Source organism: Ammodytes marinus (genome assembly GCF_949987685.1).
Source record: "Ammodytes marinus genome assembly, chromosome: 3".
NCBI lineage: Eukaryota > Metazoa > Chordata > Actinopteri > Uranoscopiformes > Ammodytidae > Ammodytes > Ammodytes marinus.
The window spans coordinates 24,653,768-24,679,533 of NC_137232.1; the positions used below are offsets into that span (position 1 = coordinate 24,653,768).

General features: G+C 39.9%; 1 protein-coding gene across 1 annotated transcript in view; it reads left to right on the forward strand.

The window, feature by feature from the left end:
* Window positions 1-1,854: 1,854 nt before the first annotated feature.
* limk1a (LIM domain kinase 1a) overlaps window positions 1,855-25,766 on the forward strand; it is a 52,993-nt gene continuing 29,081 nt past the window's right edge. The window contains exons 1-3 of the mRNA XM_080025151.1: window positions 1,855-2,018; window positions 4,359-4,454; window positions 5,714-5,813. Of these exons, the coding sequence (XP_079881277.1) occupies window positions 1,961-2,018; window positions 4,359-4,454; window positions 5,714-5,813 (254 nt within the window). The 5' untranslated portion in view covers window positions 1,855-1,960. The remainder of the gene's footprint in view (window positions 2,019-4,358; window positions 4,455-5,713; window positions 5,814-25,766) is intronic.

Here is a 25,766-nt window from a genome sequence, read left to right on the forward strand (position 1 = left end):
AGTAAAGGAGATATTCATAATTTTTTAATAATTTATTTAGTTAAAGGTTCAGTAAGCGGAATGGTCAGTTTAGCTAACTTCCTGTCAGTTACTGCAGTTAGCAGTCCCCTCCCTCGTCCCTACGTCACCACATTAATGCACTGCGGTCTTCAAGCAGCGAGTTATCTAGCATCATCTCAGATCCATAAGTGTGAAAAAACATGATAAAAACCATCAAAACAGACATTGGGAAGGACTTTTACCTGCTCATACACATTCACCCATCTGTCGCTCTGCTCGTGCACCTGCAGTGAGACGGGTGCCGGTTGTAGCTTTGTCTCTTCTGATTGGTAATTGGAAGTGGTACCCCGTAAAGTTTGTTTGCCAATTGCACGCAGAGCGAGTGACTGAGAGATCGGCTTTATGAAACGCGCACACCATATAGTAAGTGATCACTGTATGAATACAGAGCGATTTAACACTATATTAACATAGGCTGAATCAATGCCCCTTTTAAACAGCCAGTGAAAGCCGGGAATATGCCGGAATTTCGGCCCTCCGCCATGCTGTATAAATGCAACCGTTGCGGAACGGGGGAAGAAAAGTGAGAGAGATTGTTCCAGGAATTTTACTACCTCAGGGGGTAGTAAGATTGCCGACACAATCAGTTCTGCCTCTCTGTATAAATGTGGCCAGCTTGTTGTTGCGGAACAGGGGGGCGTTTGACGTTCCATAGCCTACGTTCTAAACATGCGACCATGTTAGCAGTTGAAGGACGTGTGTTTAACATTAACCACGGCGGCCTGATGTCCAGTAAAAATCACCAAATAAAAGGAACGGCGTATAATCTAGCTGATCATAAAGTCCGCTGCTCAATCCAAACCCCCACGCTTCATTTTGCAGTAGTCTATTTCTGCCCGGGGGAAGTGTACAATGAAGTAGGAAAGCTAGGCTAGGCTAAACTAGGCTGCGACCGGATCGCCGCCGCTATTATAATCCAAAGTCTGAGCGTATATCCACACTATATTTCTGTCTACAGTTACGTGACTCACACACTGTGCCCTCTTAGTGCAAGCCCCAGCACTTCTGTGTAAATAACACCTAACCAAGCAGAGCCAGCAAATTGCCGCTCTTTCGTTCCGTCAATATGCCGCAATCTCTGTTTAAAAGGGGCTTATGCTTACTTTAATTTTTAACACCAGAAAGTATGTTGGTACCAATTATTGGTGGAATAGAGTAGGCTAAACGTTTTGGGACAGCTGTGTTCTGTGTTGTTAAATGTTGCATTTAAAAGCCACTGTTGATTTCAGTTATTTTCTGACAGGATCTTCAAACCCAAGAACATTCCCGTTAACCGTTTACACTTTCTTCCATATTTTTTGGATTGTGTGCCACTAGAACATCTCATATTTTCGCATGTAGTCCTACAACTGCAATTACTAGGCCTACTGCAACTACGAGTTTACCAATCAATTTACGTTTAAATGATTTAATCCCTCTCTCTCACACATTTAGAAAACAAATGCAATCTATCGTTGCAAAGCTTCAAATTGTCAACATGTGAAACGTTGTTTTTGTTTCTCCTCGGAAAATGTTGCCTTTTGTAGCCTAGTTAAAATGGGCAAATAAAATAGGGACAACAAATTATTATATAGCTATGACTATGAATCCACCGTGGTGTTCTCTGCACTGCCCTCAGACCCCGCCTCCATCACCACTGAAGAAGTGCATTAATTACCCGGTCAGTGTCGCTGGTTGGTCGGACCGTGTCTACCTCTCCCCGGCTCGGCGTTCTCATTGGTCGGCTGCTCTCTTGAATGAAACGCCGCAGAAACGTGCGGGCAGCAGGAAGAAGCTGCGTTGGCCGCAGGGAGGGTGCGATCAACACAACACAACAGCGGTGTTGCTGGTGGTCGCACACCGGATTTCTGTCGACCAGAGGCGGCTTGCTCTCTCCCGGAGCTCTGGTTACGGAGAGTGAATGAGGTTGATGCTGCTCTGCTGCACCTGGAAGGACGAACGCATGGGAGAGGAGGAAGGTGAGAAAGGAGCCGAGGGGGGCATGGGGCGGCGGGCGGGACATGCACACCGGAGCCTCCGCACTCGGAAGATGCTCCACCGAAACAGGCAGCAAATAGGCTACAAGACTTTGGCGTCGTTTTATTGTCAGTGATAAACAGATAATAGTGAAGCACTGGTGCATCTGCAGGGAGCGTCAGAATGCATTTCCACACTACTGCTGCTGCCTGCTGCAACTGAAGCCATGTTTTTATTTAGCCCCCGTGATGTTTGGATTCAGTGACTGTGTTCACATATGCTGGCAATCTCCCAGGATAGCCATACCGCATTCTGCTTATAAACATGTTGTCACGTTAATTCAATAAATAAGGGCTCTACGGAAGGATTCGTGCACAATTGCTCAACATTATTAGGTGCAGCCCATCACAATATAAACTTAAACTTAAGTGAACATGAACACGTTAAGGGCATTTATCTGATGTGAAGCTGCACATCTAATGTTTAAAGGCCTACTTCACCGGTTTGAATATGAAGGTGTATTGAATTCTGAGATCCTATGTAGTATAAATGTGCAAAAAAAAAAACTTACTTTGTAAATATTACTGTGATGTCTTTTACTGTGACATCACAGTAATATTTACAAAGTACGTTTTTTTTAACCCTATATTTCTCTTTCTGTGATGTCACGAGAAAGAGAAATATAGGGTTAAAAAAACACTCTTTCTGCCTTTTCTCAGGCTAGGATGAACCGATTTCAATTTTTTTCGCACATTTATACTACATAGGATCTCAGAATTCAATACACTTTCATATTCAAACCGGTGAAGTAGGCCTTTAAAGATGAATTGTTATTCCTGTTCTATGTCCTTGTGTGACTTCTATGGGTAAAAAATCAGTAGGTGATATCTAGGTCTACCTCTTTCTTATTAGTTTAAAGCAGTATTACATGGAGAATCACTTGTGTAGCCTACAGTGGTTACCAACCTACCAGCCATACAAAATTCATGGTTGATAGAAAAGGGATTAATATATTCATGCTATTCATAGTAATTTAATGTCTCTTTACATCTTCGGGACTTCGGATTGAACTGGTCAGAAATTACGAAAGTAGATATTTGTTTAAAATAATGTTTGGGAAAAGTTGCCATGGGACCAGCTTTGGTTTCACAACATTGTGTAATCACTGTGACTGTTAGATTAATAGGATGTTATGTGTACACATAGAGATACTGTACGCTTTGTGTTATCTACTGCTGATATGTGTCGCTGCACTGAAGCTGTCAGTCAGGTTCACACTGCACTTCACAATAGACCCTTTGTGTGGCGAGTGAGTTCAGTCTGCAGGAGGAAGTTTCTGTATAAAGTCATTTCAGGAAGGGAGGGGCGCCTAGTCCCATTCCTGCACAGGTAGTGTGTATTTACTGAGGAATATGAGTCCACAAGATAAGGTAAAAGGATAGGAGATAAGAAGGCTTCTGCACAAATCTGACCTGCCTTCCAGCCAGTATAATCAATAAAGCTACTACAGCAGGGTTTGCTCACTCAGGCATCACTGTAACAAGGCAAGCTCCAATACTGCCAGTGCCAACTCAGCGACCTTCAAATCAATTGATGGACGTAAACAAAGCAATCCACACCATCCCTTCTTTTGTGATACAGCATCAAAACACTGGCACCAATATCCAGATGTGGTTAACAGCTGTTTTGACTTTTGAGCGATGGCACTCAGATAGGCCTACACGTGGTTTTGCTTACACTGAAGACATAATGTAGTGAAGGTAAAAAATAGTATACTGTATTTGAATATTGTTGTTACATTACAGCTTACATAATAACAGGGATGCCACTGATATTATCATAATGCATAATGCATTTTCCTAGTATCAGAACAAATCGTTCCCACACCCATTCAGAGTGCTATGGTAATAGTTTAAGTCTAAAAATCTAAATGTGAAAAGGTGACAACATGCACTTAATGTCCCTGGAGTTATCTTTAAGTGAAATGAAGGTTTGGGATCTCAGGCAGTACCTTTCCAGAGAGAACTAAACAAAACATGGACACTGTAGGAGTTACAGGAGGAATTGACAGTAAAGGATATATCTGCTCAGGATATGAAGGGCATGTGATTTGTTCTCGGGCGGATGTACTGCAGCAGCAACAATAATATCTGCTCTAGTGGCCTGATGCCTGCTATCTGCTTCAAGGACACACACACACACACACACTCACACACACACACACACACACACACACACACACACACACACACACTGTGCTGCTCTCTGTTAGATGAATACAGAATTGAGTTTACAGAATTAGGTGTTCCAACTCTAATCATAATGAACATTTTCCTCATTAGAGAGTGGGAGGATCGACTCATGGAAACAGTTCAAGTCAATCTGTGTTCACATCAAAGGAGAAACTCAAACAAACGTTTCTATGTTTCCCACAAGAAGTAAGAGTTTTTATTACTATTTATTACAGTTATTCTTATAATTGTGTTGTTGGCACTTTTAGGCGTAATTGTTATGAAAGTTTAAAGAGAAGTAAAGGGTGTATTTCATGAACGGGCTTATTCATCTTTGAACAAACTTAGATTTTTCTGACTAAAACCCCATAAATAACCTTTGGGAAATATCACAGATGCTACTTCCAGTTTCCTTTGAAAACCTATAGATTTTTGCCAAAAGCAAGTTCCCTTATGTCGTAGGCAAAAAATATAGGTATTACATCTTATTTTTATCTATATCTTTCTGCAATGATTAGGTGGAATATGAATCATTGACTTAAAAGCCATTTGATGCTCTTTTTTTTTGTTAATATGTTACCATTATTTCACTAAATGTTTTGATTTGATTCCAAACAATAAACACTTTCCATTAAATAGTGAATGGTTTCACCTCTGTTGAGTGATAGTCTCATTCAAATCTGCCAGTCGATCAGTGTGTTGATATCTGAAGCCTGAGGGAGTGTTATTAACAATTGCATTGTACGAGAAAGACAACAATCAAATGCAAACATACAATCAGCAATTTAGCATCTCATCAAATAACTGTTATTGATTGAATAGGATCCACCTATTCTCTTTTTGTCTGCTGATTTCGAAACATGCACCTTGATATCTGCCGAAACGATACTGATTACAATACCAGAGCTTTTTATATGATGATAATAATTATAATTTTTACTATTATTGATGTTGTTAGTATTATGTGTAACGTTACACGGAATGTAGTAAACAGCACAGCACTTCTTACTAAAAGAGCAGAAATATAGGAATATGCATCAAATTTAAAATGTTTTCTAAAACAATTTATTTAAACTGTTACTACGCATGAAGAGCAGAGTTGAAATGGGGAGATGACATGCAATAAAGGTTGCGACGAGGCCTTAGTCAATATGGTACGGACTCTACCTACTACTACGCCACGGAGCACCCATACCCCAACTTGAAAAGCATTCACAACAAAAGCATTGAATCCTTTAAAATGTATAGAAAAGAGAACTGGATTAATAAATTGGTGTGTGGAATATGTATCAGTAGACTACGTGGATTTCTGACGTCATATCTGATGAGTGAATTTTGGCCGTATTGCTCCTTGACAGCGATATATGATGGAATCAGTCCCATCTCTGACAAATTATAAGCATGATGATCTATGACATGGCTGCTATCAGCATAACCTGTGACCTGCCGTGTTGCTGTCATTACAGCTGGAGGAAGTTTGCCCATCTGTGCGGGATGCAAACAGAGGATCTACGATGAGCAGTACCTCCAGGCCCTCAGCAGTGACTGGCACACTGTCTGCTTCAGGTAACACAGAGTCTCTCAAACACGTTTACACAATGTCAATTTCATTCCTCATTCACTTTCTCTCCATTTTCTGTCATCTTAACACTGTCAGCCATCCAGTACAGGCATAAACCCACCGTGAAATACAAATAATAGATATGGTTAAAGAACTGAGAAAAATGGTTAATGATGTTTATTTTAATGGACCCTGGAAAAAGTTCAGTGGCTGTGTCCAGCTCTGTTTTTCCTGCTGCATCACACCAGGCCCTTTTGTACCCTGTTGTTAACTGAAAGTAGAAGTGTAATAAAAGCATATTACAGGGTTCGTACAGATGCTTGAAAGTCTGGAAAATGCTTGATTTTCAATCGAGTGTTTTCAAGGTTTGAAATGTGCTTGAAATCTGAACACTGTGCTGGAAAATGCTGGATTTTCTCTTTATTGACCAGTGTCGTAATTCATCAAATTCTTTAATTTTTTTATTCTGTAAATTAAAAAAAAAATCTGTCGCAATGTTTTCTTCGCCGCCGTCTTGTATGCACGAGTGCAGTTGCTCCCCGTGTTTTCTTTCCTGGGACACGCGCCACACCTGGCGATCGCTCCAGGAATTATCCAGAACCACGAGTCGCTGCTCATGGACCTATTGCTCCCGATACTTCCATATCAGATATCCGTTTCCATTTGGTTATGACGAGGCCCTAATAACCGACAGGCATAGGCTACTGTACGGTCTGCTTTAAGTACCTCCAGCTGTACACAATGGGGGAATCGGCACTTAGAGTTCCTGCCAAAGGTAAATCAGTTGAGAATTTTTTTTCGTTAAAACGTATCGGACTATGTCACTCTGGTTGACTGTTCAATCATGTTCTTCTTTGCAAGTTACACCAAATCCCGAGTTTGTATGTGTAATTGACTTGTTGATACAAATAAATAGCATGCTAAATTGATGCTCAACACCGTTAGCAATTAGCTGACCAGCTAGTTTTCAATAATGTATTGCTCCAAATTCATGTTGTTAGCTAGATAACGTAAGCTTGGGGGTTACTTCATTGTAACGTGATGTTACACTCATGCGAGGAAATTGAGACCTCCGCGAACGTTTGGAGACAGTTTAGAGACTCCCTCGCGACTGCAGTCTCCAACTTGTCGCAAACTGTTGCAGCCCAGTGAGATACGGGCTTAACAGACATGAGTGCCGTGACTTCCTCTTTCTGAACGCGCATTAACGTTATACTTTGATGTGCACTGTGCATTCGAAGCGTGAGGCGAGCCCCCTCCCTGCACCTTCTCTATGTGTGTTGATAGCGTGCCAAGTTTCCGCTGATAAGAATTGTGTCCCCGCCGGCCGGTGAGCGCGCAATCGCGCATGCATCAAACATATTAACGCTTCAATTTCACTCAAGTAAATTCAGAAGTTCTTTGGATCGTTTTGTACATTGTTTTTGGTACATTTGTTTGAAAATTAGGTCTGCAAAGTTATTAATGGCTCATCCGCCAATAAAAATGCTTTTATTCTTCTGTGTAATTAACTGTATCCTATGTATTGCACATTTATAGCACTTTTCATAACACAAATTAAGGTAGCATAGAGGAGGGAGCCTACTAAAATAAAATATCTGGGTTGGTCCCCAGATGTTTTTATTTTAGTAGGTTGGTTTGCATTGGTGTTGAACTGTTCCCTACTTGTTTTCTTCTTTGAATAAAGCCTAATGCTGCTAGTAAAATACCACCAGCCACTCAACCCTCAATAGTAGACATGATATAGAATAATTACCTTTATTACAGTTTAACCAAATGTTTTAACAATAGGCTACAGGAGATATTTGAAAGCACTACACATGCATTGTAGGCTATTCAATTAAATTTGTGTCAGCGGAACCGTGAATGTTCTCCTTTTTTTCATTAAAATGAATGCAGAAAAGGCACACATTGCTTCATAAAAATTCACCAGAATGCAGGAAATTAAGTGTTTAATGCTCAAAGATTTTTGGGGGGGACCCCCATACCTCCACTTCTAATGTGTCCACACCCAATGTTTACTTAAAACTTGTCCTACGACTTTGCAATTCATGAATTAGTTTATTTTAATAAGATTTTTTATGTTTTATCACATTTTCCAATTGTCTTTATTTCTGATTTATTATGAACAATATGTAAACTTGCAGGACACTAGCAAAAATAATTGGCTGGGAGAGAGGACACTGCAGCAGCACTGATATAGAGTGACAATATGCTCCATCTCATGTGATATTGCTCAAGTATAGTCATGTTGTTATTAACCTGATAGATGGTCATTTTTGGCATATGAACTAAACTGATAAAGGTCTCCTTAGGGCCATACTGCAATTTGGTGATTGTCCATACACATTATATTATGAACACTCCCATTTTACAGGTAAGGCAATGTATGAAATCATAAGCATTTATTTATATACTGTATATATTTAAAGCTTCGGCTTCCTTGAAAAAGTTGACATTGTATCTTGAAAGTGCTGGAAAAGTGCTTGAATTTTACTCTTAAAAAGCTGTACGAACCCTGATATTATCAACAGCAAACCTTCACACATTCTGCCTTATTTAAACTTATCTGTCAGTTGACCTTTTACTCTGCTGGTAACATGGGTATCTGCTCACATTAGCCACATGAGCTAATATTTACTGGTCATGGATTGTGGACGTGGTCATGACACAATCGGTTCACATAAATCCAGTGCAACAGGAATTTAGTTTGCGTTTTACTAAGCTGTTGTTTGCTGCAAGTCGAATAGAAACATTTCACAGTGGTTTGAGCATCTTTATGTGACTCTTTCAAACATCTGTAAAAATGCTTGTGTTTAATTTCATTCTATTGGTGTTTAGTATTGTCGAGGTCATAAATGTCCACTTTCTCATTTCACTTTGTTCATCTAAGCCGGTCGGCAGATTGGCTCTCGCTGTGTAGAAAACTCAGCGCTTAGTGTCTCATTAATGATTGGCCCTGGCCGGATGTCCAAATGGGAAATCTGAGTAGGGAACAATGGTTTTGTGGTGTGTGAACGTGTGTGTGAGAGAGTACAGATAGAAAGTTACATCCTTACTGCCTCAGTGCGGATTAAGGACAGCTATTTTGTTAGTTTGCATATTTATGCACTCTGCCCTTTTAAAGAAAAGCACTACTTTGCATTGCACGAGCGCCCCCTTGCATTTCCTTTTTACTGTATGTTGGTGCACAACAGCCTTGTGCAGCTGAGTCCAATCCGGGTGCTGTGCCAGCTCCATCACACTCCATTGAAGTGTCAGATATCAGCCTGCAGCCTGAAGCTCTTCTGCCCAACACACAGTGACACTTCAGATACCAGGATTGTTGAATAAAGAGTAGTGAAGTCATGTGAGCTGTAGCCTGTTAGAAATCTTCCTGACGTTTCCCCCACCTTTTCAAGGAATAAGGATAATAATCTTTTTAAAATCCAAATCCTCTGTTGGAGCAGAGTTGTCATTAAAATGTAGGATTTAAGATCGCTTTGCAAGTCAGACAAGACTTTTGTGTGAAGTGGACGAGTGGGACTGGAGCTTAAATCCAAACAGAAAATCTCCAGCTGCAGGGCCCGGCACTGCAAAGGAAAGCATTACAGCAGTGAAAAGGAAATGGACATGATGAGTGAAAGGGTGGGGGAAATTCTAAATTAAAGACTGTAGTGCCTCCCTTGGGTCCTCAGTAAATAGCAGCAACTCTCTCTGTACGTACTGTGGCCTTCATGGGAAAACAAGACTTTCTGTTTGTCCACTGTACGCTTGGCAAAATACAACAGAGACTGTCTTAACTTTATTAGCAGTAGCAACCATCACGAGTAGTGACGACCATAGACATAATAAAGGATAGACGCCGCGTTGGCCGCTACTGCCTATTGGCGCTGACGAGCCGTGGGGCCGCCATCTTGAACCGGTCAAACGTTCCACTCAGTGTAGTCTGTTTGGCAGGTGCAATGAACTGTCAGCGCATGTAATTAATCATATCTCATTAAATACCAAACTGATTTTCACGTGGTTTTCTTTGCTGCAAAGATCATACATGTAGCTATGATAAAGGGCACACGTTTCGACGTGTTTTAATATTCATAGTGGGCTTAACAATCATAGAAGATTCTGATATGATATAGGCTAAAGTAACCAGACGTCCGAGATCAAAACGAGGATCATAATCCCCGAAAAGGGGGAAAACGGAGACATTTCCATTTTGACTAGCAATCATATTGAAAAACCTAATGTTGTGTCTTCAAAAACAAAACGGGAACATGTAGTTTTTTCTGTTAAGCCATGGACAGGCAACCAACAATGGGGACGTCTGGTCACCTTTATGATAGCCTATGATGTGATGTAGGCTATGATCGGTATTTTGCAAATCACACACTATGAATATGATAGAGAAGCAGACACAGATAGGAGCATAACGTCAGCTATTTTAATAAGTTGAATAAAAAATATATGATTAGGGATATATAAATATACATAGCCTATAAACAATAATAGAATAGCCATACATTAGATACATGACAGTTGTTTTAGGCCTATGGTAGAAGACTTAGAAACAGCTTCTTTCCACAAGCCATCACTGCACTGAACACAAACGGCACTGAAACACACACACAAGGACAATGTGCAATAATTGTAAAACAAGTACAGACATTATCTATTTATTTAACTTACAAAAGCTCACTGCTAGAAAACTTGGTCTGCTGCAACTCTCAGCGCTTTTAAATCAAGTCTGAAGACTTTTCTGTTTCAATTTTAACCTGTAATTTTATTTAAATGTTTTATTTCTATTAATTCGCTTTTCTAATGTGTATTGTGTATTTTAATCTTGCCCCTGTAAAGCACTTTGAATAGCCTTGTATCTGAATTGTGCTATATAAATAAACTTGCCTTGCCTTGCTACCACTAGTCAGGGCCGCCCATAAGGGGTAGAAAGTGGGAAGGCTTTCTAGGGCCCAGCCACTTGGGGGGCCCATGGTCTTTGGAAGCCAAGAACCTAAGTAAGCTGAACTTTATTTTTAGATATTTATGTCAATATCTATTCAAAGTTGGGTGTTTACACAGAGCCGCAGCTCCGCTTACGGCCATTTAAAAAGCAGTAGAAAAGCAGAAATGTTCAAAATGTTTCAGATTGAGCACAGTGGAGTAACTGTTTCAAACATAATCCATCCTATAAACCCTTTGTGTGCCAAATGGTGACAAGATTGGGTTTTGATATTAAACAGTTTTGGCTGGATTATATTTCCTGAGTCGTTCCTGCTCACGGAAAACACATGTAGGCCTACCTGCTACTTGTGTCTGGGTGTGGTTGTGAAAAGTATTTGGACCCCATGAAAAAACAGGTTGGGTACCTTTTGTAGTTCTTCTACATTAGTTACTCTGTAATTGTCCTGAGTCTACAAACAGGTTTAAATTATCTCTCCACATAACGTACATTTTTGTGAAAAAGAATTTCCCTTTGGGGACTATACCTTCTAAAGGCTTTGACATAAGTCTTCAGGTTGACACAACCAGCCAGGTCTGACCAGTTTTTCACAAACCTGGCCAATTGACCAACCAGCCGGGTCATACCACAATGAAGCTGACGAGCAGCATCCTCCTCTTTTAATTATTGCCGTAACCACCAAGGTCCTGCTTTCTGTATTTTTTCTAAAAAGTAAAAATAGACCTAAAAAGTTCTTAATGCAAAGAAAGACACAAGGCACAAAGAAGTTGGAAATAATTGAAGGAACAGATTTGAGTTCAAAGATTAAGAACTTTTTTGTAATGATTTCAGTGCTTTTGCAGTGATGAGAGGAGAATGAACTAAGCCCAAATGTTGCAACCAAACATAGGCCAACTTTATAGTTTTGAGGGTAGATTGGTTTGGTTATTCATGTAGAGAACCGCCTTTTTTCATTTGTGTGTGAAGAATTTGTTGATGTTGTTTTTTAAGTGTTATTTATTTCAACAATACCACCAACAGATTTCAAATTATTTAATGTCATGTGCAGAAATACAAAAAATTGCAATATTTGGTGCAGTCGATTAGTGTAAATGTATCTTATACGAGAAACTAGTAGCATACAGTAGAAAACATGCAAATTGTGAAAAAACTGTTTGCTTTAGTGAATAAAGAAGAACAATGTATCTGTGTGAACTGATTATTTTGTAGAGATCTGTTGATCTGTTAAACAATTGTGTGAGTGTAAGGGAATAAAAATAAATTGGTATGCTGGGCTAAGTCAGAAATGTGCTACTATTTTAAAATAATAAGCCCTTGTTCCCCCAACTGTCCCTACAAGTCCCTGGTTGATAAGATAGTTAGTCTCTCTACAAATACATGTATGTGTTTATTGAAAAATGTTAAGCACTCTGAGTGAGAGAAGAGCGCTATATAAATAAAATGTATCATTATATTATTATTATTGAGGGATGAGCACACTCACACTCATTGTTGATAGGAGTAATGGGTAAGGGGGGCCCATTGACTTTTAAAAAAAAGCTACAAAGCAATTATTTTCAAAAGCTACAGGGAGGCATCTTGTTTACTATCACCGAGTAGGCACATTTGTTTTCATCAGTTTTGACCGGTCCAAGATGGCGCCCGCATTTCTCGCGCTCAACGCCCAACGCGGCGTCTATCCTTTATTATGTCTATGGTGACGACTACCAGCTTGGCTTAGGTTGATCTTTATGACTGTTTCCATCATTTGACCAAATGTGTTAATTTTTGTTTAATCCATGGCATTTTCCTACTAATGAACATCAACAAATGTACCCTAACCCTTTGCTTAAAGGAAATGTATATTTTATCAACACTATTATTATTATTATTATTATTATTATTATTATTATTATTATTATTATTATTATTATTATTATTATTATTATTATTATTATATTATTATTATTATTATTATTATTATTATTATTATTATTATTATTATTATTATTTCTTGACATTGGGGCAAGAGTCAGAAGAGTTTCTGCAGGTTTAACTCTAAACAAATCAAAAATATTTGGAGATCCTTCATCCATTAGAATTCTACTAAGTCCATTACATTGTGTGTCTAAAAAATGTTTTTATCTTCAAAAACCTGCTTCGCTGTTAAATTACATGTTGGATCATTATTTCAAACTACTCATTCAGCAGTTATGAAAAGGCCTTGAGGACTCAAACTAAAGGCTCTTTAGATGCTGAGTTACATTGCCTCTGCTGTGGATTTGAGGGGATTAGGTTAAAGTCGTTTATGGCATTGATTTGAGACACCAGTAAGGTGTGTAGCATCAGTAAGATTGGACTCTGGAATCACTCCCAACCTCTAGTTTTGTACTCTTTGTAAGCATCCTCTATGATCCTTTTGCTTCTGTGTGTTTGAAACTGCAATGAACATGGTGAAGCAAAGCTAGTCAGCATCCTCTTAACAATCTGTTCATTTTGTTCTGCAGTCTCTCTGCAGCACAGTGCAGCACCATGCTCCTCCCAAAAAAAATATGTCTACTTCACACTCACGGCTCCAGCAGACGTCCCAAAGGACCACAAAGGCTGGTGCTGTGTCAGCACTTACGCTAACAACCTTCTTCTTTACAACCAGCGTGCACCTGCACTCATATTGTGCTTGCTCGCATATTATTTGGTATAATAGTACTAAAGTATAATAAAAACAGAAGTTAAAAGCTGCTTATGCATGGCAAGTCTTTCTCAAGGACGAGCTGACACAGAGCTGGTCCCTGGGTTCCCCGTGCTGCAGGACACTTTTCTGTCCATCTGTTCCATGTAGGCTACATCCTGAGTCACGTCTGCACTAGCAACCTCGCTGCAAATTAACTGTAGAATAAACTGCTTCGGATTACATGATCTATGAGCGTGAAGACTTAATACAGAACATTGAAAAAAAACAAAAGATGAGAAGGGGGGCGAAATCAGAAATAAATGGCTGCAGTGACTCAGCTGTTAATACCTGCAGATGAACTCTGCCCAGTGACAGACGCTGCAGGAAGCCGTGGATAGTACATGGTGTGTCTGATTATTTAGTCGGAAAATAAATCTTGGTGCATAACTTGCACACTGAGCTAATTAACAAGGCAGTAAAGTTATTATGGACGCTAATGAGCACAGTGTATCATAAAGACTCTCAACAAGGAGATTTTCTATACAAACAAAGCTGGGTATTTTTAGTGATATTTAAGTGATCACTTGATAAATTGATCAAAATCTGCTGGCTCCAGCCTCTCATGAGACGATTTAATGATTTAATTTAAATATTTTTGGGATCTGGACTGTTAGTTGAATCAACTGGGCTGTGGGAAAACAATAACAGACATTGTTTAACTTGTTTTCACATTTATAGACAAAGTTATTAATCGCTTTACTAGCCGAACAATCAATGATAAAATAAGATAGCCTAATCATCAGTTGCAGACCTGGGGCCTATTTCAGGTAGCTGGTTTTGAGGCAACCCAGAGTTTGTTCGCTCTGAGTTAGTGGAAACTCTGGGTTTTCCGTTTCAGGTAGCAGGTTCAGCGCAACCGAGAGTCAGTTACTGCGGCAACATGCGCCGTGGGTCTAACCTGCTCGATAGGTGGTTAGACCTACCCTGAGTTTGTTTTCACTTTACGCTGCAGCTCCGACTGAAGAAAGATCTGTCACTGTCACACGCGTCCCTGTACAGTTTGAAGCAAAATCACTCCATAGAAATCTCCATCGGGATGTTTTTATCATTTAATGATGATTTGATGATTTTACGTTTGACCGATCATTTATCTGATCAGTAGCCTTGTTCTCAGCCCTCGGTCCGTTCATATAGGCGGCCACCTTACACATCGTGACATGCTCTACATTCAGATTAATAAACCTATTTGTATTGTATGCTTTTTTAACGTCTGTGCCACTGAACAGATTTATGTAACGCTGCGGCTGCACGCGATTTTTACTGTTCACTTGTGCGATCCTAAAGTCACAGACGAGCCTCGTTAATATGAATATGATATAATAATTTAAACTGTGATCACTTGAGGAAAATGGATCTGGTAATAAATCAATCAGGCTCTTCAATGGAAACTGTCACCTTATGTGTCAGACGTTAATGTCTTTCACTCCCCATTTAAAAGAAGTGACAGTTTAGTCTATTTACTGCACAGTGGGCTATTAGGCTATAGCTTCCCAACATATTATACAGCGAATATAAAACACTGTCAGAAATGCTGTGCCGCGCCAGCTTTATTACTTTACTGCTGATATGTGTAACTTTTTAAAATAGACTATGGCTTCTCATACAGAAGCGAAATGATTGCTCTGTTTTTTTCTGAATTGCCGAGGAGATTAGATCAGAGTTATGTGACAATATCCCCGTTAATTCTTCTCCATAGGCTACCATAAACTCATTCGTTAATATTTCTAACTCCAGTGGGAGTAGCGGAGAAGTTGTTTTTTTTGAGAAGTGGAGAAGTGGGAGGATCACACATTTGTTTCTTCTGTTTCCATGGTGAATCATGTTATCAGCGATCCATTGACGATGGCTTTTATGCACACGCTCAGAGTTGATTGACCCAACGCTGATCCACTGTTCTGTAACCGAAAACCCAGAGTTACTCATCAACCCTGCGCTCTGAGTTGACCAACTCAGAGCGCAGGATTAAACTCAGAGTATGTAAAACCAGCTACCTGAACTAGGCCCCTGATGTGTAGGTTATGCATCAAATATGACCCTGTGAGGTCTTAGTTAAATTGAGATACAATTAAAAGAAATTAGCCTTCTCACCTTATACATAACATCACCACCAACAAAGAAATGTATAATTATTATGATATTGGACAGTATCGGTATCGACCGATATCCAAAACCCAGATATCGGAATCGGATCGTACTGAAAAATAGAGGATCGTGCATCTCTATTTATAACGGAGAGATATTGGTCTTTCAACATCTGAAGACCAATATTTGTGACAATGTGTTGTTTTTCCTAAGCTGATCTAATGTTTTATTTACTATTTTAATCTGTAAAGTATATTTTAGTAACTATATCTTTTCACTCAAAGTGAAGTAGAAGTATAAAGTAGCATAAATAAATTATTGCTTTCCGTCTCTGGCCATCTCCAGTCAAGATATCATTAATGTGTTTCCTGAGATGAACTTATGCGTCAGTTTGTCTTGTTGTCAGTGCAGCGGCCTCTCCATCCGTTTACACTTATTACTGTATCGGCTTTTATTACTCAGCGATATCTGACACAGCTGGCTCGTCTGAGACTGCGTGATCAGACGGGATTACAGTCTGAATGAGACTACATTTTAGGTTATCTGTGTGTGAGGTTACACTCTTATCCTCAAAAAACACAACACCTCAGGCAGGGGCCCCTGTGAGGAGGTAGGCAAACCAGATGAGTTGTGAGGAGGTGGAAGGGCTTTAACAGATGATGTACAGTGCCTTGCAAAAGTATTCATATCCCCTGAACTTTTCCACTTTTTGTTAAATTACAACCACACAGGTTAATTTATTATATTGGGATTTTATGTGATAGACCAACACAAAGTGACGCACAATTGTGAAGTGGAATGAAAATGAAATATGTTTTACAATTTTTTTTATAAATGAAAAACTGAAAAGTGTAGTGTGCAAAAGTATTCATTCCCCCTGAGTCAATACGCTGTAGAACCACCTATCACTGCAATTACAGCTCCAAGTCTATTGGGGTATGTCCCTACCAGCTTTGCACATCTACAGACTGACATTATTGCCCATTCTTCTTTGCAAAATAGCTTGAGCTTCAGATTCAGCATCAGATTGGATGGAAAGCATCTGTGAACAGCAATTTTCAAGTCTTTCCAGATATTCTCAATTGTATTTAGGTCTGGACTTTGACTGGGCCATTGTAACACATGACTATGCTTTGATCTAAACCATTCCATTGTAGATCTGGCTGTATGTTGAGGGTAGTTGTCCTTCTGGAAGGTGAACCTACACCCACTCTCAACTCTCTTGCAGACTCTAACAGGTTTTCTGCTCTGTATTTGGCTCCATCCAGCTTCCCATCAACTCTGACCAGCTTCCCTGTCCCTGCTGAAGAAAAGCATCTCCACAGCATGATGCTGCCACCACCATGTTTCACAGTGGGGATGGTGTGTATAGGGTGAATGATGCGCAGTGTTAGTTTTCCGCCACACATTGTATTTTGCATTAAGGCCAAAAACTTCAAGTTTGGTCTCATCTGACTATGCTGTGTCCCCCGAATGGCTTGTGGCAAGGGTTAGAGTATGGTGCTCTGGTTAGATGAGACCAACATTTTAGTTTTTGGCAAAATGCAATGTGTGGTGGAAAACTAACACTGCACATCCCCCTGAACGTACCATCCCCACTATGAAACATGGTGTTGGCAGCATCATGCTTTGGGGGTCCTTTTCTGCAGCAGGGACGGGGAAGCTGGTTAGAGTTGATGGGAAGATGGATGGAGCCAAATACAGGGCAGAAAAAGACTTGAGGCTGGGGCGGCGGTTCACCTTCCAGCAGGACAACTACCCTAAATATACAGCCAGATCTACAATTGAATGGTTTAGATCAGTGGTTCTCAACCGGTGGGGCGCGCCCCCCCGGGGGGGCGCGGACACTCTGCCGGGGGGGCGCGAGGGGGATGGGAAAAAAAAAAAAAAAACTTAATTTTTTTTTTTTTTTTTTTTTTTTTTTGTAATTTAAATTTTTTTCCTGATATGTAGCCTAGTTCAGAGATGATATGTATTTTTTTTCTTTCTTAACTTTTTTTGATAGGTAGTTGCCAAGTTCATCACACAAACACTCCAATCCACTGATATGAGATCAGTTTGCAATTTTCAAGTACTGAATTAATGGTAGGACTGTGGCCACTAGAACTGGTCTCTGGTCAGCAAAGGTCTTGAAAACAGCATAAGTGTGCTTGTGACATGCGTGCCACCCATGCATGTGTATGGGCACGTGTCCCAGCAGATTTTTGAAATCTGAATAAAAAAATATAAGTTTGTAGTTAGCAAGTGTAACATGTTCTTAGGGCAGAATTTCATAAATAAAGGTTTATTTTTTTAGCAAGATATTTGGTCAAAAGCTAGTTGTCCGTCCCTCTGTCCAGTTGTTAGGCATCTGGCTGCTAGCAAGTTATGTTGTCTTGCTAATTTTACTATTCATCTGAACTGAAATAAATATTGACTTTTTCCTTTATTATCTTCGCCAGAATGCACCAGAATGCTTAGATTACATGTTAAAAACACAAAAAAATCTTCTGGGGGGGATGCCCCCAGACCCCCTTTAGGGGTTTAGTTTTCTGACAAACATTACAATGGATACTAACATGATTTGGGCATTTGGGATTATAAATCATCTTTGAATTGGTTGTACAGCATATCACATGCTATTAATTCAGGGGTGCGATGGCCACCCCACTCTAGCTCTGTGGCCCACCTTGGCCACCCCCAGTCAAAATTTCCTGGAATCGCCACTAAGACACTCACAACTCCGCGTTCAGGCTGCACAGCACATTAATCGCAGGTAGCATTTTGAGCTAAATCTGGCCACTTTCCAAATCCAAGACTCAATAGTTGAAACATTCTCTGAACTGGGTTGTCAGACAGCAGTGTTTCCCATTGATCATAGACTTTGTTTTGTGAAGCTTTTTCATAACAGGTATACCTATTGTAGAATTTATTCTGTGTATGTTCTATTTAGGCTACTATTTTCTTCTCTTCTAAGGAGATTTAAAAAAAAAACATTTCCTCAGTGTCTCATTGATACAATCTCATAATTAGCTTTTAAAGTGCACCAGAATTTAACGTTAAAATATAAGAAATTTCCGGACCCCAACCCTAAACCCAATGTTCAACTCAAAGGTGCGCCACTGGCCTAGCCCTTGTGATAATAACAATAATAGATTATCTATCTATCTATCTATCTATCTATCTATCTATCTATCTATCTATCTATCTATCTATCTATCTATCTATCTATCTATCTATCTATCTATCTATCTATCTATCTATCTATCTATCTATCTATCTATCTATCTATCTATCTATCTATCTATCTATCTATCTATCTATCTATCTATCTGTGTAGGGTGGTGTGTGTGTGTGTGTGTGTGGGGGGGGGGGGGGGGTGTCAGGGTCGGTGGGGGGGCCCAACTGCAATGACCCAGCTTTGGGGGGGCCCAGCTTGCAGAAGGTTGAGAACCCCTGGTTTAGATCAAAGCATATTCATGTGATAGAATGGCCCAGTCAATGTTCAGACCTAAATACAATTGAGAATATCTGGAAAGACTTGAAAATTGCTGTTCACAGACGCTTACCATCCAACCTGACGCAGAATCTGAAGCTCGAGGTATTTTGCAAAGAAGAATGGGCAAAAATGTCAGTCTGTAGATGTACAAAGCTGGTAGAGACATACCCCAATAGATTTGGAGCTGTAATTGCAGAGATAGGTTGTTCTACAACGTATTGACTCAGGGGGGCTGAATACTTATGCACACCACATTTTTCAGTTTTTTATTTATAAAAAGAATTGTAAAACATATTTCATTTTCATTCCACTTCACAATTGTGCGTCACTTTGTGTTGGTCTATCACATAAAATCCCAATATAATAAATTAACCTGTGTGGTTGTATGTGGAAAAGTTCAGGGGGTATGAATACTTTTGCAAGGCACTGTATAATAAAAGGAAAGGGTATTGAGCACAGGCACAGGAAGTGGGCAGTTCCCATTATGAGTCTTCATGAGGTTAAAATAAAGAATTAAGCAGCCACAAGGGAGGTGGGGCAGATAACAGGAAGTGGTTGATGGTGATGAGCGAACCTCTGTGCAGCTGCAGGGAGATAGGAAGCTTAGGAAGGGGGAGAGAGAGAGAGAGAGAGAGAGAGAGAGAGAGAGAGACGTTAATGCCCATGACAGCGAGGCCGTACAACATCAGAGCTGCTGACACGAGTCTGTCTTCTGACTGTCAAAACAAGAGCAACCGTCGCTCCCACGGGTGACATGTCGGCGAAGAGCCAACGCAGCAAGAGGCAGCACAGAAAGTAAGTGGACCAGAGAAAGAAAAAGTTTATAGTTTGTAAACAGAGTGAAACGGAACGAAACAAACTTTTACATTAGGTCAACTCTTATCACTCGCCTTTCCTCCGTAGAGAGTTTGCTTTAGTTTTCATAAAGTGATAGATTTTATTCAACTTTCCATTATTTTAAGCGCTTTTAGGACTTTTCGTTGTTTTTACGTTTTTCAACTTTGTCAATTTTCGTTTTTTCTAATTTGGTCTAAAAAAACTAAAGAAATACAGAAATATTCAAATAACTATAATGAACATGACCTAATAGCGAGTTGTACTGCATTAACGACTTTAAAATGTAAAATCCCTCAAATAACTTCAAGAACCATCAAACGATTTAGCATTTTTGCTTCAAAATGTCATAATAGTTTGTCAAAATAATTGCAGTTTTATTTCTATTCAGTGATTGATTATTTATCTAATAGTTGAAGCTCTATTTTTGAATTTAGGAATACAGATGAAATTGAGATTACGTTACATCATTTTAAAGTAAAGCAAGCCAACAAAATACTTTCGATCACTTTAACTGAAATTTTAGGTATTTACTTTTTGCAATTTATAATTATTAATTATTGGTCTGTCTAATTTTCATATATATATTTCATTCTCAATCCGAACGTCCAATTCATTATTTAGCTGAGTGGCTGCTCTGTGTTTAGTGTGGTTGTCAGGTGGATCAGCTGACCATCTGTGTCACTTCCACTTATGTTGTCACACAGAAACACTTTAAAACTGACATAAATCTGAATTAAAACAACAATTGCATCATCCAACGCTATAAATGCTTAAATTACACTCAATGTCTAATAATACAGAGACAGAAATGTGTCACTCTGTGGGTTTCGGTGTTTCACTAATGTTTTTGCATCACTTCTCTAACACCACACCACACAACTGTCACACTTCTGTCTTTCTGGATTTGTCTGGGACTTCCCTCTTTTTTTCAAGGCTTTGAACAATAACACTTTTAAACCCTGCTTGCTCTCCTACATGTGACTGACCTTGTATGTGTCGACTTTAGTATCATCCTCAAATTTCATTTGTATTGCCAGCTTTAAGCAAAATTATGTTTCAGTGAGTCAAAAAAGTGAAGGAAAACTCCTTACTGCTTGTTAGGCAGGAAGCTGTGTGTGTGTGTGTGTGTGTGTGTGTGTGTGTGTGTGTGTGTGTGTGTGTGTGTGTGTGTGTGTTTTATTTAGAATCAAATATTGTTATATCGTCACCAACTCATGTACTAATCATTAGCGCGCTAGACAGCTTGTCAGCTGATTAATGATCAGTATCTTGTCAGTTTTTATATTGCGAATAACTTCACAACTGTAAATACACCCATCCTTACTTTCATGTGAATAAAATATGTTCATACATAATTAGATTTATACATATTTATTGAGAATGCATCCTTGCATTAGATTTGTATAATCTATTGATCCATCTACAGACAAAGATGATTTATTTATTTATTGGTTTAGTTCAGGGACATTGCACACTAATCAACATTCAACATGTGAGTGAGCCAGAGTTAGCCTAAGAGGCTAGTTTTCATCTGTTGTCCCCTGGCAGATATTCAAGGGGCAACCTAAAATTACAGAAATAAAATGCAATGTAAATGTAAATGTAAAAATGCTACAATCAGGAATAGCTAAACATAAATCACTTTTGTGACAGTTTTACAGTCCGATTTCTATGGCACCTCCCACCTTGCATTGAAGTATTTCTTTGCAAAGTAAAGAAGAAGTTAAGTCTTCCCACAGTTTGACTACCTATATTTATATTTGGATTTATAAATTATTATTTTCTTCAAATAGCTCATTGTTACAGACCTGAAACTGTTAGAGAATACACTTTTCCCTTTTAGGTATTAAATGGGATTTCAGCCATATATGAAAATTCACTTTACACTACATATGTTGTTTTAGTGCTACATGAATAGAACACAGATTGAGTCAGAAAAGAGTAAACTTTTAAAGACAAAGACGTCTGTGCTGTTTTATCTTCCTAGTCCATCACATACATTTTATTTCAACACAGCTCCTTTAGTAAGGTTTCCTGTCAGTATTGCACTGAAATTCTCCTTTTTAAGCTGTTAGACTTTTTGATTTAAGCTACTCTTTTTCCATTGCGACTTCGCTCTGTGTTTGCACCAAGAACACCTCTTCCTCCTCCCCACCAGGCCCCAGAGTTCAAACCCGATGATAACATTTGCAGAGAGGAGAAAAGAGTCGTCCTGAGTGTCGGCATGTTTTGATTAATCACTTGTTCCTGAGCTCTAATCTTTGCCTCGCACTACAATACTTTAATCACACTTTGGAAATTCAATTTTGTCGCGTTAGTGGGGTAGATAGACTTATGTGATTAAAGAAAAGGAAGATTAACTCCCTCATTTTCTCTATATTGTGGGAGTCCTGTCACATTTATATTTGACCTTGATCTTTTCATCGAAAATGTGCCGTTTTGTCTCACACATCTGGTGAAGTGACAGTACCTTAAGGACCTCCCTGTATGCTTAAAAGTTAAGTATTAAAGCTCATTGTTAAATTCTTGTATCGTGTAAAAAACAATGTTACATTTTTTTCTGTCTGACTTGATCTCGACTTGCTCTGACATAGTGTGAATGTAAAAAAACAGTCCAAAGTCATTAAAAATGTATTATTAAGTCATTTAAAATTTTTTATTTATGTTGTTTGAGAGGGACACAAACATGCCTCAGTCTTAAATTCCAAAATAGTCAAAGTGCATCACTGTAAACACAAAGGTGTCTGGTAAATGATTCTTAACTTGTCATATTTTTACCCGAATCTTTAGTTTACAGTATTGTTAAGGCCAGGACACACCAGTCCGACTACCCAAAAATGGAGTTTGCCGATTCAGGCAGCTCCAGTCTTCCCGTCGCGGCCAAAAAAGTGCAAAGAACACACCAAGCCGACTGCTGACTTTCCGTACGCTCTGCGCTTGCGCGGGACGTAATTTCTCCATAACAGCAGGCGGCGCTAATCTGTATTGTGGCCCGAAAAAATACGGAAGCCGGAAATGGTGGGACGGCTCTCTAGACCATAAACATAGATAGAAATACGTATTTATATTTATGGACCATAAAGAGCACCATTTTTAGCAGAGTGTCGAGCATGGTGTCGAGCAGTCAACAAGGGTTGATGCATGTGAGTACTCGCTGAACGAAACAAATAAACACATTAAAACAATGGCTAACTGTTGTTAGCTGTTTGTGCTACCCGCCTCACTTCCGGGCTTCACTGATTCGCTAGCCCTCCACAAATCAAATTGCTCCAACTGAAAGACTGCCCGCCGTCGATTGAACATGTTCAATGCTCGACTTCGAACTCCATGTTGAACTCCTCTATTTCAGCTACGCGCTGCTCCGCCTCATCCACCTGTGTTGTTGTAGTTTTCAAACCTTCCCTGATGTTTCCCAGTGTCTGGTTGATCTCCTCTCTGAACTCAGCCAAATCGTTCTTAACGTCCTCTCTTAGCTTATGACAATGTGCACTAAGCTCCTTTTTTACATCTGCACGCATCGCCCTGATCTCGGGGTGGATATTAGCCAGCAAGCTAGCTTCGGTAGTATCAAGCCTGTGCGGGCTAGGCGAGTTAGCATTGACACCGTCGTCACTCTCCATGGCTGATTTCTCATTTCTTTCAGTCCTTGTGGCCGTTCTGCCCCTGGCTCGCATGTTCTTATCCCCTTCCATATGTTTGGACGTGTCTTATTTCATTAACATACTTGATTCCGGGGAAATATATTTAGAAGGTGGGAGAGCGATTTGCTAGCCTGCCATCCTCTACCGCGTGCCAACCGGAAGTCTCCAGTTTTGATTATTATTGTAATTTTTTTAATTTAATTGCACATGGGACTGAGATTCTGCTACCTGAACTGACTCACTGGACTGGTTTTCGTTCCCCCACAAGGTTTGGTTCCTGTATTAGTTTCCTCTGTATGTGTTGAAGCTGTCACTCTAAACTATTTTGTCAAAAGAGACCTGATGGTGAATAGTAGCTCTGCTGAATCCTGCTGCTGAACAACACTCATATTGGTTCCCAGATCTCGCTGAAACCTTTTGTCCCTGCCCCCCACTCAGTGGAACTATGGAGACTGTGCTGCGGACAGTCATTCAGTCCGGACGACTTAACGCCACAAAGGAAACTGCTGCCGTGCACATCATTTACTCACAGTCTGCCAGGGCTCCCGTTTACCCACTGAACAAACCACCGGGCGACAAATAAAGAGATGGTCTCCCACAGTCTGAAACATTTGTTCAGCATCCAAAGCAGAGCCAGGGCTAAAGAAAGGGCCACAATAACAGCTACTGTTTAAAATGCACAGGCCGCTGGTTCTCTTCTCTACTGTGTTTGAGTCTTGAGGAGTTAATGTTGGTGTCAATGCGGGTGAGACTGTGTCGAAAGCACCCACTAGAGGGAGACTTATCATTTCAGGGATGAGGTAATGCCTCTTGTTTTCTTTTTTGTGTGAGAGGGTGACATCATCGCTGTGGCATTCTGTGTTGCCATGGAGAAGGGGGAGGGGAGGGGTGCGTGGGAATGGGACAAATGTTGCCTTGAACGTGTTATTGTGTGTGAGCCAAACTCATTCAGCTGAATCCATTTAAAAGTTGTGTTTTATTGTTAGTGGGAAGCCTCGTCACACAGGTACATCCGTGGGGAGGCTCATTTAGTTTTCAGCAATGGAAATATCGGCACTGTACCAGGAATCTCTGTCTATTTGTGTCTCTTCCGAGGGGGAAGAGAGGGGTCTCCCCCAGACACGTCTGCCATTTCCTCGGCTTGACTTTCCCCCGTCTGTGTGTGTGTGGTTTTGTGTGGGTGTGTGTGTGTGGTACACATCCTTCTAACCCCCTCGTCTCTTTCCCATAGGTTGTGTGTTCTCTTTGTCTGTGAGGATTTCAGCATAGCCTGCAAGCACAGTGACAGCAGCTGACATCTTTTTCATGCAGTAGACACATTTGTTTCAGATACAATATGCTTGAGCTTTATTGTCCATTTGACTTCAAGGCTGGGCCGACCAATGTGTAATGGTATATTGATCAGAGGTACTCAAAGGCGTTTCTGCTGTCTTTGCACATAGAAAGGAGATGGATATCCTTCTTAGTTTACAGTGAAAGATTTAATAGTTAATGAGGAAATACACACGTGTGTCTGAGAGAGGTGTGGTTACTCGTAAATCTTTCAGCTTTGCATCTGTCATTAGTGTGTGTACTGATCACACCTCCACCAGAACACACACACTGTTTCCTTTTTGACAGCTCCTGCTTCCTGTAGAAGTGTCAGCCCACGCATCCTTTAATGACCTGTGGCCACGCACACACACATACACCAACCCACACACACACACACTCACACACACACACACACACACAAACCATAAAACGCTGACACCAGAGCAGGATGGTCAGGAAGGTTTGTGTGGGGGTTGTATTAAATTCTGCTTTGGCTTTATTTCACCGTGAGGCATTCGAGGGCTCTTCTTAAGCCACACTGAGATCAGACAATATATAAAATACAAGAGCTGCATGTTTACATAAAGGAACTTCACATGCTGATTTGTGTAGATTAGGCGATTGATTGATAAGTTGATCTGTTGCTATTTTGATCATCTAATTGTTTCAGTCGTTTTTTAAGCAAAAATAGTAAAAACATGCCAATTATTCTTTACTCCATGCGTCTGAAATCTGAGGATTTGATTCGCTGTTCTTCGTCAGATATCATGGAAGATTGAATATCTGCATTCTGGGATGAACTACACATTTAAAAATTAGCATTTGTGTTGTGTTGGATAATATCTGAATCGCAGTTATTTTGTCCAGGATAATCACGACATTCAATTATCATCGTCCCATGCCTAGTTGCAGACATTAGTTCAAACGTGTACTATGCTATAGACACATTTGGCAGAAGAT